This window comes from Archocentrus centrarchus, chromosome 2 (genome assembly GCF_007364275.1).
Source record: "Archocentrus centrarchus isolate MPI-CPG fArcCen1 chromosome 2, fArcCen1, whole genome shotgun sequence".
Taxonomy (NCBI): Eukaryota; Metazoa; Chordata; class Actinopteri; order Cichliformes; family Cichlidae; genus Archocentrus; species Archocentrus centrarchus.
In genome coordinates this window covers 2,000,535-2,019,101 of record NC_044347.1, presented here as the reverse complement: position 1 = coordinate 2,019,101, position 18,567 = coordinate 2,000,535, and the positions used below count along the sequence as shown (strand labels likewise).

The window sequence follows — 18,567 nt, the reverse complement described above, 5'->3', positions numbered from 1 at the left end:
GCATTTCTTTGGAGGGCAGCACAGCCCTCCACGTGCTCGCCAGAGGTAGCATGACTGCCATTAGGCACCGAGATAAGATCCTCAGACCCCTTGTGAGACCATACGCTGGTGCGGTTGGCCCTGGGTTCCTCCTAATGCAGGACAATGCTAGACCTCATGTGGCTGGAGTGTGTTCAGCAGTTCCTGCAAGATGAAGGCATTGAAGCTATGGACTGGCCCGCCCGTTCCCCAGACCTGAATCCGATTGAGCACATCTGGGACATCATGTCCCGCTCCCTCCACCAATGTCACGTTGCACCACAGACTGTCCAGGAGTTGGCGGATGCTTTGGTCCAGGTCTGGGAGGAGATCCCTCAGGAGACCATCCGCCACCTCATCAGGAGCATGTCCAGGCATTGTAGGGAGGTCATACAGGCACGTGGAGGCCACACACAATACTGAGCCTCATTTTGACATGTTTTAAGGACATTACATCAAAGTTGGATCAGCCTGTAGTGTGTTTTTCCACTTTAACTTTGTGTGTGACTCCAAATCCAGGCCTCCATTGGTTAATAAATTTGATTTCCACTGATGATTTTTGTGTGATTTTGTTGTCAGCACATTCAACTTTGTACAGAACAAAGTATTCAGTGAGAATATTTCATTCATTCAGACCTAGGATGTGTTATTTGAGTGTTCCCTTTATTTTTTGAGCAGTGTATATATAAACACACACACACACTCTCCTCCGTGAAATGCCACCTTATCGTGGTGCAGGGGTTTGTGTGTCTCAGTGATCCCAGGAGCTATGTTTTCCAAGGGCTTATCCCCATGGTAGGGTCTCCCATGGAAAACTGGTCCTGGGTGAGGGTCCAGACAAAGAGCAGTTCAGAAGACCCCTATGTCTGCAAAAATGAGGGAACAGCTTACCCTGCCCAGGATAGGGTTACCGGGGCCCCACCCTGGAGCCAGGCCTGGGGAGGGAGCACAAGGGAGAGCGGCTGGTGTCCAGGTATTAGCCTGCGGTGCCCGGCCGGGCGTAGCCAGAAGAGGTTACACGGGCCCGCCCTCCTGTAGGCCCACCACCCGCAAGAGGCGTCATAGGGGTCTGGTGCAGTGTGTGTCGGGTGGTGGCCAAGGGCAGAGCTCCCGGCTATCGAAACTGGCTATTGGGACATGGAATGTCACCTCTCTGGTGGGGGAGGAGCCTGAGCTAGTGCGTGAGGTTGAGAGATACCAGCTAGATATAGTTGGTCTCACCTCAACACATGGCCTGGGCTCTGGAACCAGTCTCCTGGAGAGACAGAGCCCCTGGAGAGGGGCTCGACTCTGTTCCAGTCTGGAGTTGCCCTCCGTGAGAGGTGGCGAGCTGCGGTGGGTATTCTTCTATCCACCCGGCTTGCTGCCTGGACATCAGAGTTTTCACCGGTGGATGAGAGGGTAGTTTCCCTGCACCTTCCGGGCGGGGAATGGGTCCTGACTGTTGTTTGCACTTATGCGCCGAATGACAGTTCAGAGTACCCACCATTTTTGGAGTCGCTGGGTGGGGTGCTGGAGAGTGCTACATCCGGTGACTCCATAGTCTTGCTGGGAGACTTCAACGCTCACGTGGGCAATGACAGTGAGATATGGAGGGGTGTGATTGGGAGGAATGGCCTGCCCGATCTGAACCCGAATGGTGTTTTGTTACTGGACTTCTGTGCAAACCACAGTTTGTCCATAACGAACATTATGTTCGAACATAAGGATGTCCATAAGTGTACGTGGCACCAGGACACCCTAGGTCGCAGGTTGATTTTGTAGAAGATCTGCGGCCATATGTTCTGGACACTCAGGTGAAGAGAGGAGCTGAGCTGTCAGTTGATCCCCACCTGGTGGTGAGTTGGATCAGGTGGTGGGGGAAGATGCTGGACAGACCTGGCGCACCTAAACATATTGTGAGGGTGCGCTGGGAACGCCTGGCAGAAGCCCCAGTCCGGGAGATCGTCAACTCCCACCTCCGGCAGAACTTTGACTCTGCTGTTCAGAGCTGTGGCTGCAAGATGGTTGGTATCTGTCGTGGTGGTAACCCCTGAAGCAGATGGTGGTCACCGGAGGTGAAGGGAGCCATCAAGCTGAAGACGGACTCCTATCGGGCTTGGTTATCCTGTGGGAATCTGGAGGTAGCTGACCGGTACCGACAGGCCAAGCAGAACGCTGTCAGGTGTAGGAAGAGTTTGGTGAGGCCATGGAAAAGACTTTCAGATGGCACTGAAGGGATTCTGGCAAACCGTCAGGTGGCTCAGGAGGGGAAAGCGGTGCTCCACTCACACGGTTTATAGTGTAGGTGGAGTGCTGCTGACTTCAACTGAGGGTATCGTCAGATGGTGGAAGGAATACTTCAAGGACCTCCTTAATCCCACTGACTCACCTTCTGTAGTCAAAGCAGAGTATGGGGATGAGGGGGATGACTGGGGGTGAGGTCAATGAGGTGGTTAAACAACTCCTTGGCAGCAGAGCCCCTGGGGTGGATGACATTCGCCCTGAATTCCTGAAGGCTCTGGATGTTGCAGGGCTGTCTTGTTGACACACCTGCTGCAATATCACGTGGAGATCTGGGGTGGTGCCACTGGACGGCTCAGGAGTGGGGGGTGGTGGGGTGGTCGTTCCAATCTTCAAGAAGGGAGACCGGAGGGTGTGCTCCAATTTTTGGGGGATCACACTCGTCAGCCTCCCAGGTAAAGTCTATGCCAGGGTGCTGGAAAGGATGGTCCATCCGTTGGTCGAACCCAAGATTCAAGAGGAACAATGTGGGTTTCGTTCTGGTCATCCAGATCTTCATCTTCTCGAAGGTGTTCAAGTGTGTGTGGGAGTTTGCCGAACTAGACTACATTTGTTTTGTGGACTTGGAGATGGTATTTGACTGCATCCCTTGGGGTATCCTGTGGAAGGTCCTGTGGGAGTATGGGGTGTCTGGACCATATCTATGGGCCATTCAGTCCCTGTACAACTGCAGTGAAAGCATGGTCCATATGGTGGGCAATTAGCCAGACTTGCTTCCTGTGGGTGTTGGACTCCACCAGGGCTGACCCTTTGTCACCGACTTTGTTCAAAATTTTTATGGAAAGAATTTCTAGATGTAGCCATGTGGTGGAAGGCTTCTGCTTCGGTGGTGTCAGAGTCTCATCTCTGCTCTTTGCAGATGATGCGGTCCTGTTGGCTTCATTAGGCGGTGGCCTCCAGCTTGAAGTGGAAAGGTTCACAGCCAAGTGTGAAGCAACTGGTATGACCTCTAAGTCTGAGACCATGGTCCTGAGCCAGAAAAGGGTGGAATGCCCACTCCGGCTCAGGACTGAGTTCCTGTCCCTGGTGGGGCAGATTTCACTTTCATTTCCTGCCTGCTTTTGTGCATTGGGGTACTTTGACCTACACCAGAGCAGGTCCAAGCCTTAGATTTTGGGCCCCTGTCATATTACTTCATTGCCTTTTGAGCCCAACTGTTATTAACTCTGGAGGGTTGAAGTTGAATATTAATTTTTTGGGAGCTGGTAAGTCAATAAAATAGGAAAAAACAGGAAAATTCTGAACCAGGAAACACACTGCCTAAGTGCTGTTTACATCACACACACTCCACCACTCTTTGACTTGCCTTCGACCATCCTTTCCATAATGTTGAGAAACCCTCGACCGGCTGGGATGGCAAATAGATGTTAGTAAAATGAAAGCTGCAAGTATTGATCTCATCAATATGGAAATTCATGTTTCTTTGATTTGATCAGTTTTTATAGAATGTCACAAACATGAGAAATGTTGAATGCCTTTAATATTTTATGCGCTGAGCATTACTGGATGTTCACTTATTTAGTCATGTCATGAAGCATCCACAGAGATTGTTCTCAGGATCTGGCCACAAATAAAGCAAAAACCATGTAAATGTGCTTTTATTGTGAAAATGTGCTCCTGCTGAGAGCTTCCTTCCTGTCCTGCTTCCATCACAGCTTCCAAAAATGAGTCCAACAGTAAGAGCATGTGGAGAGGTTGGAAAAGTGGCATTAAGAAAGAGAAATCAAAGATTTGGATTGATTTGAATGAGCTCAGACTTGTTGAAAATGCAGAGGAGCTGGTTGTGAAGTGAGCTTCAGAGAAACACAACATCCTGATATTCACTGTGAAGCTTTGAGTGGAAAAAGACAGAACAACAACATGTGGATCCTGGAATAATGGCAGCTTCCATCTTTAAAGGACTGAAGAGGAAGAAGTTTACAAGGAATCATTGAGAACAGTTTCAAACATCAACTGATTGAATCCATGAATGTGAAAACGTGTTTGTGAGTGAAAGAGACAGACATGTACAGACTGAACTATCTGTTCAACAGTCAGAGTGTTTCTCTAACAGGAGGACGCTCTTTACACTCAGCTCAGCACAGAGAGGCTGAGGAACCAGAACCGAACCCAAACCCAGGATAAAGAGGTTCAGTGAATGTGGTGTTGAAGGTGTGGAGGTGGATCAGAGTGTCAGAGGAGACTCTGTAGAAGGACAGAGTGCCAGCAGGACAGTCCACATACACTGCTACTCTGTTAGAGCCAGAGGAGGAGGAGGAGGAGGAGGAGGAGGAGGAGGAGGAGGAGGAGGAGGAGGAGGAGGAGGAGGAGGAGGAGGAGATGGATGTTTCTGTGTTATTGTGCCAAAAGGAATCATGATGATCAGAGCACCACAGACTCCAGGACTGATCATTCCATCCAAACACACAGTCTTTACTGCCTCCTTTCCTTTTGATTCTTCTGTAATTCACTGATATATCAACCTCTCCTCTGCACTCGACCTCCCAGTAACAGCGACCAGTCAGACCATCTCTACACAGCAGCTGTTCCCAAACATCAAACCTGTCTGGATGATCAGGATATGACTGAACCTCCTCCACACGTGTCACCTTCCTGTTGTTGTCAGACAGTTTGAGTTTTTTGTGTACTGTGTTTGTGTCGATTGTGAGTTGACACGAATCTGATGGAGAGAACAAACACAATCCAGCTGCAGTTATTGATCCATCATCTGTTCATTGATTGACACTTTGATGACGCCTGACATCAGAGATGTGAATGAGTGATGTGACAGTTTGAAGATGGTTCAATGTGTGCTGCTTTGTTTTCATCAGTCACATTAAAAACACACTTACACTTCCTCAGACCTGGGATCAGCCATTGCACTCCAGCAGGCTCCGCCCTGAAAGGAGGAGGGGGGTCAGAGCAGCACAGTCTCTGTCAGCATGCACACATGGACATTACATCATCATTCAAATAAAGCTTATGCTTAAGTTCAATAAGGAAGACCTGTATTCATTCCTCTATCAGCTTTCCTGGGTATTTGGCTGCTAGTTTATTTGTTACATCAATTCTGCTGGTCCATTCTTTCAAACTCAAAGATAGTATAGTGTTCTTTCAGCCCGAGTTCTGCAAGTCAATCAGACACCATGTTGCATACTTTAAATTTTACTGCTTACTTGTCATTCTTCCTTGCAGACTCATTTGTTCAACCCACCTCCATCTTTCTCTTCAACACCACAATCAGTTCCAAAACTAAATGTTGGAGAGACCAAGGGTTGTCCCCTGGGGTGGCTGTTTAATTACTATTGTTCCTGTGAATTACCATGAGCCAAGGTGGGAAAGAAGGCATCATCAAAGGAGTCATAACAATCAGGGGGTTTTAGGTGAAACCCCTGTGGGACTGTGGAGGTGTGATTGGGGCTGAGGCACCTGGGTAGAGATTTCAGGACTGCATTGTAAATGACTAGTACCTACACTTTGTCAGGAAAATTCAGAGAAATTTCTTCAAGCCATGTTTTACTCAAGCATCTCTTCAGACACATGAAAAACATTCCTCAAAGATTACATTTTACCCATAAAATGATCAGTGCATGCTTACAGATTCACGCTCACACATGCATATGCACACCCATGTGTGTGCACGCACGCACGCACGCACGCATGCACGCACGCATGCACGCCTCTGTGTGTTTAAAACATTCCTGCAGCTAAGACCGCTGCGTCGAGTGATGGATTTTTAAGTCATGTTTAATTACTACCTGTGGTATAAAGCCAAATAATAAAGGTAGATTAATTACATTTAAGATTGAAGAATCAATTAATGGAAGAACTTCTTTGAGCAGTCTAGTAGGAATGAGATCTAATGGACATGCTGATGTTTGGAGGAAGTAACTATTGACTAACTAGTTATGTTAATGCAGAAAGATGAACTGGAGATAGAAAAGATAAAACTTTAATCATCCCACGATGGGGAAATTTGTGTATGACAGCGGCTCAAGATCCAATAAATTAAAAAAAAGGCATTTAAAATGTTAAAATCTTGAAAATAATTCAATATTTGGTCATTTTGATCAGGGCTGAAGCTGATTACGTGATTTATTTAAAAAAGACAAAGAAAGGATTGATATTAGATGATTTGGTAACGCTTTCTTTTATGGCCCGCTCGTAGGCCATAACTACGCGTATTTTACAGGGATTTACCCTGTAAGTAAATTTAAGTTATGTGTAATTTCAAGGACTAAGGTTGTAATACCGTGACTAAGGCCATACTACTTTGACTAAGGCCGTATTATTCTGAATAAGGCTGTATTATTTTGACTAAGGCTGTACTAATTTGAATAAGGCTGTATTATTTTGACTAAGGCTGTACTAATTTGAATAAGGCTGTATTATTTTGACTAAGGCTGTACTACTTTGAATAAGGCTGTATTATTTATCTATTACAATTTGACTGTGAGATCACATTTTATCATTTTAAAAAATTAATTTGCATTTTATTGCATGAAATAAGTAGTTGATGGCCTATCTACCTGCAAGAATTATGTCTCTCACAGTCAAAGTGTACCTATGATAAAAATACAGACCTCTCCAGTTCTCTGGGAAAGCTTTGTCATGGTCCTGGGTCTGACTGATTGTTTCTTAGTTTATGGTCTTTTGTAGTTATGTTACCTTAATTGTTACTGTTTTATATTCAAGATGGCGCTGGTGAGGTCAGCAGCCGTCGTACCTGCTCCTACGCTTTGTTTGTATATATTAGGTTTAGCTCTAATTTTGGACTTTATAATTCCGCCTGCTCTGTGTCATATCACGTATGACAGACAGACTCTTTTTAATATCAGAATACAGCACTCTGGCTGTATTCTGACACCTTTTTCTCCCGACCCGACTTGGCCTCGGGAGATACTGCGTTTCCAGTGGGCCAGCTCAAACAAAGGACCCAGGTCACGGACAAGGCCCCGAGGGAAAAGAGCCGGCGTAAGAGAGAGGCTGAGGCGCAGAGCACACCAAACGCTACTGCCGAGCATCCTGTTGGCTAATGTCCAGTCACTGGATAACAAGCTGGACGAACTCAGGGCCAGGATACAGTTTCAGAGGGACATAAGGGACTGCAACATCATCTGTCTCACGGAGACATGGCTGACTCCCCTCATACCGGACCACGCCGTACAGCCGTCGGAGTTCTTCAGTGTTCATCGCACGGACAGAACGAGTGAGTCTGGAAAATCAAGAGGAGGAGGTGTGTGCCTAATGATTAATAACAACTGGTGTGACAGTAGGAATGTTGTCCTTCTGAAACAATCATGTTCACCTAACCTGGAGCTCCTAACCCTGAAATGCCGCCCCCACTACCTGCCCCGCGAGTTCACTTCGGTCATCTTCAGCGCCGTCTATATTCCACCTCAGGCGGACACAAACACTGCACTATCCGAGCTACATGAGGCGATTTCCACCTATCAGCCTAACCAGCGTGATGCGGCTCTCATCGTAGCCGGGGACTTTAACAGTGCAAACTTGAAAAAGCTGATACCGGAGTTGATTCAACACATCGACTGCCCCACCAGAGGAGAGAGGACCCTAGACCACTGCTATTCTCCATTCAAAGATGGCTACAAAGCAAAGCCTCTTCCGCCTTTTGGGAAGTCTGACCACACCTCTGTGCTTCTCATGCCGAAATACAAACAACGGCTCAGGCAGGAACCCCCTGCTGTGAGAGAAGTGACACGGTGGTCTGATCAAACAGAGGCCGCTCTGCAGGGTGCGTTGGATTCAACCGACTGGGACATGTTTCGCAGCAGCGCGGGCGGAGACATCGAGGAGTTTACGGAAACTGTTGTGGGATTTATTGGGAAAGTTGTTGAAGACACTTCACTTAGGAGGACCATCAGGACTTTTCCCAACCAGAAGCTGTGGGTGGATAAATCTGTCCGCGACGCCCTGAGGTCCCGCACCGTTGCCTACAACTCCGGCCTCGCCTCTGGGAACATGGAGGACTACAAGGTTGCATCATACAACGTCCGCAGAGCGGTGAAAGAGGCTAAACATCGCTACGGCCGCAGACTGGAACAGCAACTACAACAGTCTGACCCCAGGGGACTGTGGCAGGGACTACGCACCATCACGGACTACAAAGCACCACACACACACCCGGTGAGTGCCGACGCTTCTCTGGCTGATGAACTCAACATCTTCTTTGCGCGCTTTGAGTCGGGAAGCCGACAGCCCGCTGCGCTCCCGGCCGGAGGGGCGGAGACACTCACTGTGACGGAGCGCGACGTGAGGAGGGCGTTTAGACGTGTAAACACCAGGAAAGCGGCTGGACCAGACGGTATTAGTGGACGTGTCCTTAAGACCTGCGCTGACCAGCTGGCACCTGTGTTTACACTGATATTCAACCTCTCACTGAAACTGTGTGTGATTCCCACCTGCTTTAAAAAGTCCATCATAGTCCCTGTCCCAAAGAAACCACACCCCAGCAGCCCCAATGACTTCAGGCCCATAGCACTCACCTCTGTGGTGATGAAGTGTTTTGAGAGACTCATCAAGACATTCATCACCTCCTCACTGCCCACCACCCTCGACCCCCTACAGTTTGCATACCGGCCAGACAGATCCACAGATGACGCCATATCCTTCCTCCTCCACAAGACCCTTTCACACATAGACACTGGTAAGGGGAACTATGTGAGAGTGCTGTTTGTAGATTACAGCTCAGCATTCAACACCATAGTTCCCTCCAGGCTGGTCTCTAAGCTGCTGGACCTGGGCCTGGGCCCATCCCTGTGCAGGTGGGTTCACAGCTTCCTGACCAGCAGACCACAGGTGGTACGAGTGGGTCACCTCACCTCATCCTCCCTCACCCTCAACACTGGATCCCCCCAAGGCTGTGTGCTCAGCCCTCTGCTGTACTCACTGTACACCCATGACTGCGAGGCCACGTCAGAGTCCAACGTCATCATCAAGTTTGCTGACGACACTGCTGTTGTGGGACTAATCTCCCACAATGAGGAGACAGCCTACAGGAGAGAGGTCTCCCGCCTGGAGAACTGGTGCCAGGAGAACCACCTCCTGCTCAACGTCAGCAAAACAAAGGAACTGATCGTGGACTTCAGCAGGAAGCAGCAGAGGGACTACCATCCACTTGTCATCAGTGGTGCTGAGGTGGAAAGAGTGGACACTTTCAAATACCTGGGAGTGACCATCTCACAGGACCTGTCCTGGACTCATCACATAAACATCACTGTGAAGAAGGCCAGACAGCGTCTCTACCTCCTCAGGCGGCTGAGAGACTTCAAGCTCCCACTCAAGGTGCTCAGGAACTTTTACACCTGCACCATCGAGAGCATCATGCGTGGGAGCATCACCACCTGGATGGGAAACTGCACCAAGCAGGACTTCATGGCCCTAAAAAGGGTGGTTCGTTCAGCTGAACGGACCATCAGAACCACCCTCCCCAACCTGCAGGACATTTACACCAAGCAGTGCAGGCTGAGGGCCATGAAGATCCTAAAACAGCCCAGCCACCCCGGACACTCTCTCTTCTCCCTGCTCCCATCAGGCCGGCGTTACCGCTGCCTGAGGACTAAGACTGAAAGGTTGAAGAAGAGTTTTTACCCACAAGCCATCCGTCTGCTCAACTCTGAGCCCTAACTGGACCATTATTGCACAGTGTAAATATTATAATTTAAAAAGTGTGTATAGTGTATAGTATATAGAGTATAGTGTATAGTGTGAATTATTTTTTTATTTTTATTCTTCTTCTTATTTATATGTGTGTGTATATATGGTTGCAGGTACAAAATACATTTCACTGTGCATTGTACTGTGTATAACTGTGCATGTGACAAATAAACACTATCTTATCTCTTATCTTATCTTTGTTTTGTTATATTTCATTTGTTCCCCTCATGGATTCCTAGTTAGTTCCCATTGCTTCATCCCTGTAAAATACTTAGTCGAAATAGTATGGCCTGATTAAAATAATACAGGCTTATTCAGTCTAGTACAGCCTTAATCAATATAATACAGCCTTATTCAAAATAGTACAGCCTTAGTCGGGGTACTTATGGCCTTCGTCACAGTACAGTCATCCCTCATTATATTGCAGTTCACTTATTGCAGCTTTACTGTATCGCTTTTTTTTTTAAATTACTAGTTTTCACTGTATTATGGGATTTTGTGGTATATACACTGCATGAAAAGTGGGTTTTTCAACAGTTTCTTGTATGTAATATTGCCGCGCGCCTTGAGCTTTCAGGCTCTCAGCAGGAGGCTTTGGCCAGAACAGTAAACTGTAGGGAAACTGCCGTGGACTCTCTGTGTCAGTGCTCCCTCAGCCCCCCCCCCTTCTCAGGTCTAGGGCAGGCTCTCATATGCAAAGGAGGTTTCTGTGAGTCATACAAATGCAAATCAAGTACTCACCAGTACTCACCAGTGGTCACCAGTACTCACCAGTGGTCACCAGTATTCACCAGAGTTCTACCCCTCCCAACAGTTGTAAGCAGCATATTTTTATTTTGAGATATATGTAATCAAATTTACATTATCATCTTTTAAGCCTTTTTCCATTACAATGTGACTACACATAAATTATTATACAGCGAAACATTCAAACAAGACTAAACTCAGAAGAAGTCATTCTATTTTATAAATTAGTATTATCTAGTTGGAAATATACTTTTGGAAGTTTTCAGCTTTTGTCCCTTTTTCCAATAAGGCTGTGAGCTTCTGTCTGTGAGCTTCTATCTGTGAGCTTCTGTCTGTGAGCTTCTGTCTGTGAGCCTTTGTCATGGAGTTTTTTGTGAACCCTGAACTTTAGTGGACTGAGGGAGATAAACAAAGGCTATAACTTGATTTTGGTGACACTACAAGCATTATTTTCATTGAAAAGCAAACTCAGTTTTCAGTCTAATTCACTGTAACTAAAAGTCTGTCACACCATCATCCTCTCCTGTGCAGTGGCTTCCCAGCTAGCATTGAACATTCAGACAACATCGCATGAACGCTGCTATAAACGTTCAGTGAATGTTCACATGCATTAATGACATTAAAGACTACCAAGGCAGATGGAATAAGAAAACATATAAACATATAAACTTTTATTTTGCTATACATGGATGTACATAAGAGATATCAGCAAACCTTCATGAGAAAAATGTAAAATGTAAAAATCAAAAAAAAAGAAGAAGAATGTAAAACTTTGAATGCAACAGTCACCTTCTCAGTTGTCCTGCTTAAAAGGACAGTGGATGTGTGTCTTCCAGCTCATAGGGGGTCGTTTTGACTGTTGGGTTTTCTCTGTATTATTGTAGGGTCTTTACCCACAATACAAAGCGCCTTGAGGTGACTGTTTGTTGTGATTTGGCGCTATATAAATAAAATTTAAATCAAATGAATTGAATTCCGTGTGGCACCTTCCTCGCCTGTGATTGGACAATACAGATCACGTGCAGGATCGCGCTGAAGGTCTGCAAGACCAAAGGAAATCAGTGCGGTCGTTCTCTTTCGTTCAAACTGAATGGCGTTCTTTGTCTACGCTGCTTTCCTGGTACGACAATGGAGGTCGTCTATATTTCAACACCCCAGAAGCTCCTCGTGAAAGCGGGCCTCTCTACAGCCTCAACCAGCCCCGCTGCAGACGAGAAGACACTGCTGGCTGCAATGAGTGGGTTATCTCCTCAGTCACTCAAGTTTCTACTAGCGCAGGGGTCGGCAACCTGCGGCTCATCCAGGCTTAATGTGCGGCTCTGTGTGGCTCGTGGAAGTAAATTATAAGTATCCAGTTGAAGTGCATTTTATTTTTCTTAGTTCGGTTTTGTTGTAGTTTTAAATTGGAACATTAGTGTGATCTTGAAATATTAAAATGAAATCATTTTATTTATTTATTTTAGTTTCTCAAGATATGTGTCACTCGCGCCGGCTTCCGCTAGTATTTGCGGCTTTTCCGTGTAAACCAGGTTTAAATGGCTCTTTCCGGATTACGGGTTGCCGACCCCTGTACTAGCGCAACTGAAAGACAAGATGGCGTCTATTGTGTAGAGACTCGATGCTCTGGACTCTAACAAAGACTCAGAAGGACTCAAGACCAATTTAAGGATTCTGAGCTTTACACACACACACACACACACACACACACACACACACACACACACACACACACACACACACAAAGGGGCCAATGATGCATTAAAAGAATACTAGCCAACAGATACCACAGCCTGTAGCAGATTGCACAAATGATATTTCAGGTTTCTGCCTGTTTCAGCTGCATGGCCAGGGTACCTGTCAAGAATTTTTTCTGAAGCTGTTAAAAAGAAAAGAAAAAAAAGCTCACCAGTCCTGACAAGTGTTTTCATAGACTGAGGTCACACTGTGCTTTGAAAAGTCAAAGCATGCTAAAAAATAATGGAATTGCAATAGAGTCAATAAATGAATTTAGCAGATACAGAGGCAGGAAGGAAGTGAGAAAAAGAATTGGCCCTACTGCAAAAGTCCAAAGTGAGGAAACACAAAGTCCATCAAAGAGAAATCCAAAGCAGGCACAGGACAATCCTGACAAGGTCACACCATCTGTGCTTTGCTTCCGTCTGTCTCGGGTTTGCAGGTAGTTCCCAGTCTGTCCTAATTTACCCACTGTAAATTAGAGTCAGAGAGGAAAAAATACTACACTGGTAAATAAACTGAGATATATCTACAACTTGTTTCTGGAGAAGTTCTCCTTTGAGACCCCCTACATTAATATCCCCTATTGTTCAGTCACAAGAGTGTTTTTGTTGTGAGCAATGGAAAAACAGTCCTGCATGTGTGTCATGTGCACGAAACAAACAAACAAAAATTTCTCCAGCTCTTCCTCCTCTATCAGACATCTTCTCCATACCTGACAATGTCCAGTCTCCAGTGTGGATCCTTCAGTCCGGCCGACAGCAGCTTCATTCCTAAGTCTCCTGGATGATTGTAGCTCAGGTCCAGCTCTCTTAGATGGGAAGGGTTGGAGCTCAGAGCTGAAGCCAGAGAAGTACAGCCTTCCACTGTGATCAGACAGTGTGACAGACTGCAGACACACACACAAAAAAAACAACCGTCTGTGAACACTTCACTGAAAGTTTGTTTTTTCCCTCCTTCTTCTTCTTCTTCTTTTTTTTTTAGGATACAGTGACCCTCATTAAGTACATCTATTCAAATCAAGTTATCTTTATGAAGCTTAGGTATAAGTTTAATAAGAAAGATCTGAAATAACTCATCTGCATTCTTTCCTTGGCATAGTTGACATCAACTCAACTTTCCTACACTCCCTGTCATGGTTCAGGGCAGGCTGTGTGGTTTGTGGGAGTGTCTGTCTTCCAGGTGATCCAATGGAGCAGGCAGCTGTTTCCTGTTGTCACAGAAGCACCTGGGGGCACACCTGTTCCTTGTGGTCATCAAGGGTGGGAGTATTTAGGAAGTGCTGAGACGCTGACTCACCGCCAGATTGTTGTATCTACCTCTGGTAAACCTAGCTGTTTTGGGCTTTGGAAATACACTCTCGCATACCTGTTATTCACTTTGTCATTCCTGTTGCTCAGTGGCAGTGGCACAGTGGGTAGGCGCTCCCCTGGCAGCAGGAAGGTTGCAGGTTCGAACCCCTGTCCCTGTGCTGCGTTGCCCCCTTGGGGCAAGACACTTAAAGACACAAAACACTTAAACCACATTGCCTAACAGTAGCGCCGGTCTCTGGATGAGTGATCTGGAACAATCATGACAATGAGTTGAATCTAACATCTAACACTTGTATAGCATTACAAGGAGTGGTGAAACCAGCCACCACCATGCCGGAGCCCATTTTCTCGTCCACCTGCTCCCCTGCTTCTACCTGCCTGTCCCCTGGTCCTCCTCGGCCCTGACCCTGTTCGCTTTGTATTTTCTCTTTCTCCATGCTTGCAAGGTTATTATCAACCCCCTTTATTAAATCTGTTTTTTCGTAACAAACCTTTTTTCTGTGAACTGTTGCCTCTGCGCCTGGGTCCAGTCTCAGGCTCCATGCTGACCTCATTTCTTGTAGTCCAATCATCAAGCAAATTGTCTCCTCTCAGCGTGCTTTAAACATCACTGTTTTTCTGTCATATTCTCTTCCAGATTTCTTTGTGCAACGCACCACCTCCCATTCTCCAAGCCTTTCCAAGCCTCCATCTTGGTCTCCCCCATCACCAGCGTCTAGACTCCTATCTCTACTGGTATTGTATAAAAGGTCCGGTCTGAAACTGAATCTTCCAGCTAGCTCGTCCGATGTTACGTGATCACCCTTAGTGTATCAGGTGGTAGAGAAAAGGAGAGAGAAACGGCAAGAGTGTGTAATGGCAGCCACACCACACCAAACCCTGTGTTATCCTGTGTTATAGCACGAGCCATATGGACTGCGTGTTCAACCCTTTTGGATGTTCTGAGAGCCAAGTGAATGACAAGACGTAAGTGCCGTTTGGATTAACAGGCTTCTGTAAATTCCATGTTCAGTACATGTGCTGGGACATTACTGACTGGCAGGGAGGAATTGTGTTTCCATGTGACATGTCATGTATGAATATATTATTGTTAATATGGAGTTAGTTAACTTGTTTGTGTTAAACTACAGTCAGGGGCATGTTACATAAGCTACTGGCCGATACATCCTGTTAGTAATACATAGGTAAGCGCATGTGTGTGTCTATGTATACCTCTATATGTGGGTAAATGGGCACTCTATGGAGATTGTAGAATCCAATACATGTATGCTATTTAGAGATACCTTAGTTACATCCTCTTCTGTTAGAATAGCAATAATTGATTATGCTGTTTGTTATAACAGAAACTAACTACTCAGACATCATTAAACTCTACTGGGTGGCAAGCCAGTAACTGATGATTCGTCTCTCCTCATTCTTCCTGTAGCCTAACCAATACCTCATCTTGGTACGGTCTCACCCACGAGCCTGCCCTACCTCTACAGAAACGCTTTGTTATAGGTATTCCTTTCAGCTTCAATGCTCCATCAGAGTCTAACTGCCAAACACCTACTTGTGTTATCACTAAATCTTGTTCAATTTGTCCTAATAATCTCTCATTAAAAAAAGTGACAATAGATGACAGCAGGTGTCTAAAGTTGTTCAGTACTATAATGCGGTATCACGGAGAACGCAGCAATATATTTAACTTTAAAGTGCACAATAAAAGGCAAAACTTAAGAACTTAAGAAACACACACACACAAAAAACAGCTAACTTCTATTAGCTTAAAGTACTAATTGGATAATTATGTCATTTAGTAAAAGATAAAATTAAACTGACCTCAGAGTTTCTAGTATGCAATGTGGACTTTGAAGTCCAAAAGACAGAAGATAAACTCCTGAATCCTGCAGGTTGTTGTCACTTAAGTCCAGCTTTCTCAGACTATTGGACTGGGAGCTGAGCACTAAGGACAGAGTTTCACAGCTTCTCTCTGAGAGGTTACAGACACTCAGTCTGAATAAAAAAGAACCAAAAGACAAGATTTTAAAATCATTAGAACTGTGACAGTTTACTCTGATTTTGAAGTAATAAAAAAAATGTTAAGATATACAAAGAAATTGATGACGCTGACTTCTATTAGCTTAAAGTTTTAATTGGATAATTATATCATTTAATAAAAAAATTAAATTAAACAGACCTCAGAGATTCCAGTGTACAATGTGAACTTTGGAGTCCAGCAGACAGAAGCTTCACTCCTAAATCCTGCAAGTTGTTGTTACTCAGGTCCAGCTCTGTCAGAATAGAAGACTGGGAGCTGAGAACTGAAGCCAGAGCTTCAAAGCTTCGGTTTGAGATGAAACAGCCACTCAATCTGAAAAACAAAGACAAACAGAAAAGCATTGGTCTTAAAGCGCACTGACTACTCTTTTGCAGTGTGGTGTTACTTGATTTGGCAATATTTAAAATGTAAATGTTAAATGTCAAATCATGAGACACCTGTCAGTCATTCTGGCATTGGAATCACTCATCCTGATGGATAAATCAGATAAAATAAATGTCTGTTCCGGGATCTTGGAAATGATGTTAATATTTGAGACAAGTTGAGACTGGAATGATGTTAACACTCTAAAAAGGGGCTAAATGGATTTTAAAGTAACTTTTTAAAAGTGGTGACAAACAGTCTTATCATGAGGTAAATTTTTTCATGATAGAATACATGTAAAACCCATTCAATGATTTCAAGCAACAGTTTTAAATGGGGGTGCAGTGGTTACCCCTTTGCTTCACAGCAAGACTGTCATGGGTTCAAATCTACATCTAGCCTTTCTCTGTGGAATTTGCATGTTCTCCCTGCATCTGTCTGTGTTCTCCAGTTACTCAGCACTGTAGCCAGGCTGACAAAGAATTATCTCGGCTCAACAGAGCACTGAGCTTCCCTCTGAGAGGTTACAGACACTCAGTCTGAATAAAAAAGAACCAAAAGACAAGACAAGATTTTAAAATGATTAGAAATGTGACAGTTTACTCTGATTTTGAAGTAATAAAAAAAAATGTTAAGATATACAAAGAAATTGATGAAGCTGACTTCTATTAGCTTAAAGTTTTAATTGGGTAATTATGTAATTTAATAAAAAATAAAATTAAACAGACCTCAGAGATTCCAGTGTACAATGTGAACTTTGAAGTCCAGCAGACAGAAGCTTCACTCCTGAATCCTGCAAGTTGTTGTTACTCATGTCCAGCTCTGTCAGACTACAAGACTGGGAGCTGAGAACTGAAGCCAGCGCTTCAAAGCTTCGGTTTGAGAAGGAACAGCCACTCAATCTGAAAAATAAAGGACACAAAGACAGGCAGTGTGGTGTTACTTGATTTGGAAATATTTAAAATGTAAATGTTAAATGCCAAATCATATCATAATGCATATTATGCATTCATAATGCATATAATGCATTATGATGCATAACTTTAATTTCAGCCAAACCGATTTGCTCAGGAACAAAGGAAACACTGAAATGAACCAAATATCAGCCGTTAGAGATCATCCGAGTGAGTTATATCCATGTTTTATTTGCACTCAGCTGCGACGGCCAGCGGGGTTTGAAAAGGATACACCGGACTCATCCTTCAAATTCGGGAAAAGAAGGATCCATTTATTGAATGCATTTGGAGGAGCCTTTGAATTTGGACAATAAATTTTGTTGCCTCGCAGTCATGTAATCAGCCTACAAATGCTGCCTTCGAAGGATGGCTGGCTTTTTACATAACTCCATGACCGCTCGTCCTATCAGAAAAATTCAAATGTTCCTGAAAGCTCAAAAATAGCACTTCACAGCCATATAGGGGTATTATGGTATTTGTTGCATGAATTGAGCACTTTTGAATTATGTTGTGTCACAGGTGACACTTTCTGCTTTATAGGATTAATGGCTATGAAGAGCCTACTACTATTTGCAAAATCTAAATTATTATATTCTACACAGTGTGAATGACTTAGGCAGCATGGTGGCGTGGTGATTAGCACTGCTGTCTCACAGCTAGAATGACATCTAGAAGGTCTGAATTCCATCCCACCTTGGTGCAATGTGCATGAGGTTGAGAGATACCAGCTAGATATAGTTGGGCTCACCTCAACACATGGCCTGGGCTCTGGAACCAGTCTCCTGGAGAGTGGCTGGACTCTGTTCCAGTCTGGGGTTGCCTGACTGTTGTTTGCGCTTATGCACTGAATGATAGTTCAAAGTACCCACCCTTTTTGGTGTCGCTGGGCGGGGTGCTGGAGAGTGCTCCATCCAGTGACTCCATAGTCTTGCTGGGAGACTTCAACGCTCACGTGGGCAATGACAGTGAGACCTGGCGGGGCGTGATTGATAGGAACTGCCTGCCCGATCTGAATCCAAATGGTGTTTTGTTATTGGACTTCTGTGCAAACCAGTTTGTCCATAACGAACACCATGTTCAAGCGTAAGGATGTCCATAAGTGCACATGGCACCAGGACAGCCTAGGTCACAGGGCAATGATCGATTTTGTAATTGTATCACCAGATCTGCGGCCGTATGTTCTGGACTCTTGGGTGAAGAGAGGAGCTGAGCTGTCAACTGATCACCACCTGATGGCGAGTTGGATCAGGTGGTGGGGGAAGATGCTGGACAGATCTGGTGCATGTAAATGTATTGTGAGGGTGTGCTGGGAACGCCTGGCAGAAGCCCCAGTCTGGGAAATAAACAACTCCCACCTCCGTCAGAACTTTGACAGCATTCTGAAGGAGGCTGAGGACATTGAGTCCGAACGAATACTTTAAGGACCTCCTGAATCCCACTGACATGCCTTCTGTAG

At 45.2% G+C, this 18,567-nt stretch overlaps 2 protein-coding genes across 2 annotated transcripts in view; one reads left to right on the top strand and one right to left on the bottom strand.

Annotated features, from left to right (window-relative positions):
- LOC115791131 (NACHT, LRR and PYD domains-containing protein 3-like) overlaps positions 1 to 18,567 on the top strand; it is a 286,561-nt gene that overhangs the window by 77,119 nt on the left and 190,875 nt on the right. The gene's annotated exons all lie outside the window — the stretch shown is intronic.
- Positions 4,279 to 18,567, bottom strand: part of LOC115791121 (NACHT, LRR and PYD domains-containing protein 12-like) — an 87,588-nt gene continuing 73,299 nt past the window's right edge. Inside the window, exons 11-14 of the mRNA XM_030745243.1 lie at positions 15,573 to 15,746; positions 13,154 to 13,327; positions 5,133 to 5,179; positions 4,279 to 4,960 (exon numbers count right to left, since the gene is read on the bottom strand). Of these exons, the coding sequence (XP_030601103.1) occupies positions 4,377 to 4,960; positions 5,133 to 5,179; positions 13,154 to 13,327; positions 15,573 to 15,746 (979 nt within the window). The 3' untranslated portion in view covers positions 4,279 to 4,376. The remainder of the gene's footprint in view (positions 4,961 to 5,132; positions 5,180 to 13,153; positions 13,328 to 15,572; positions 15,747 to 18,567) is intronic.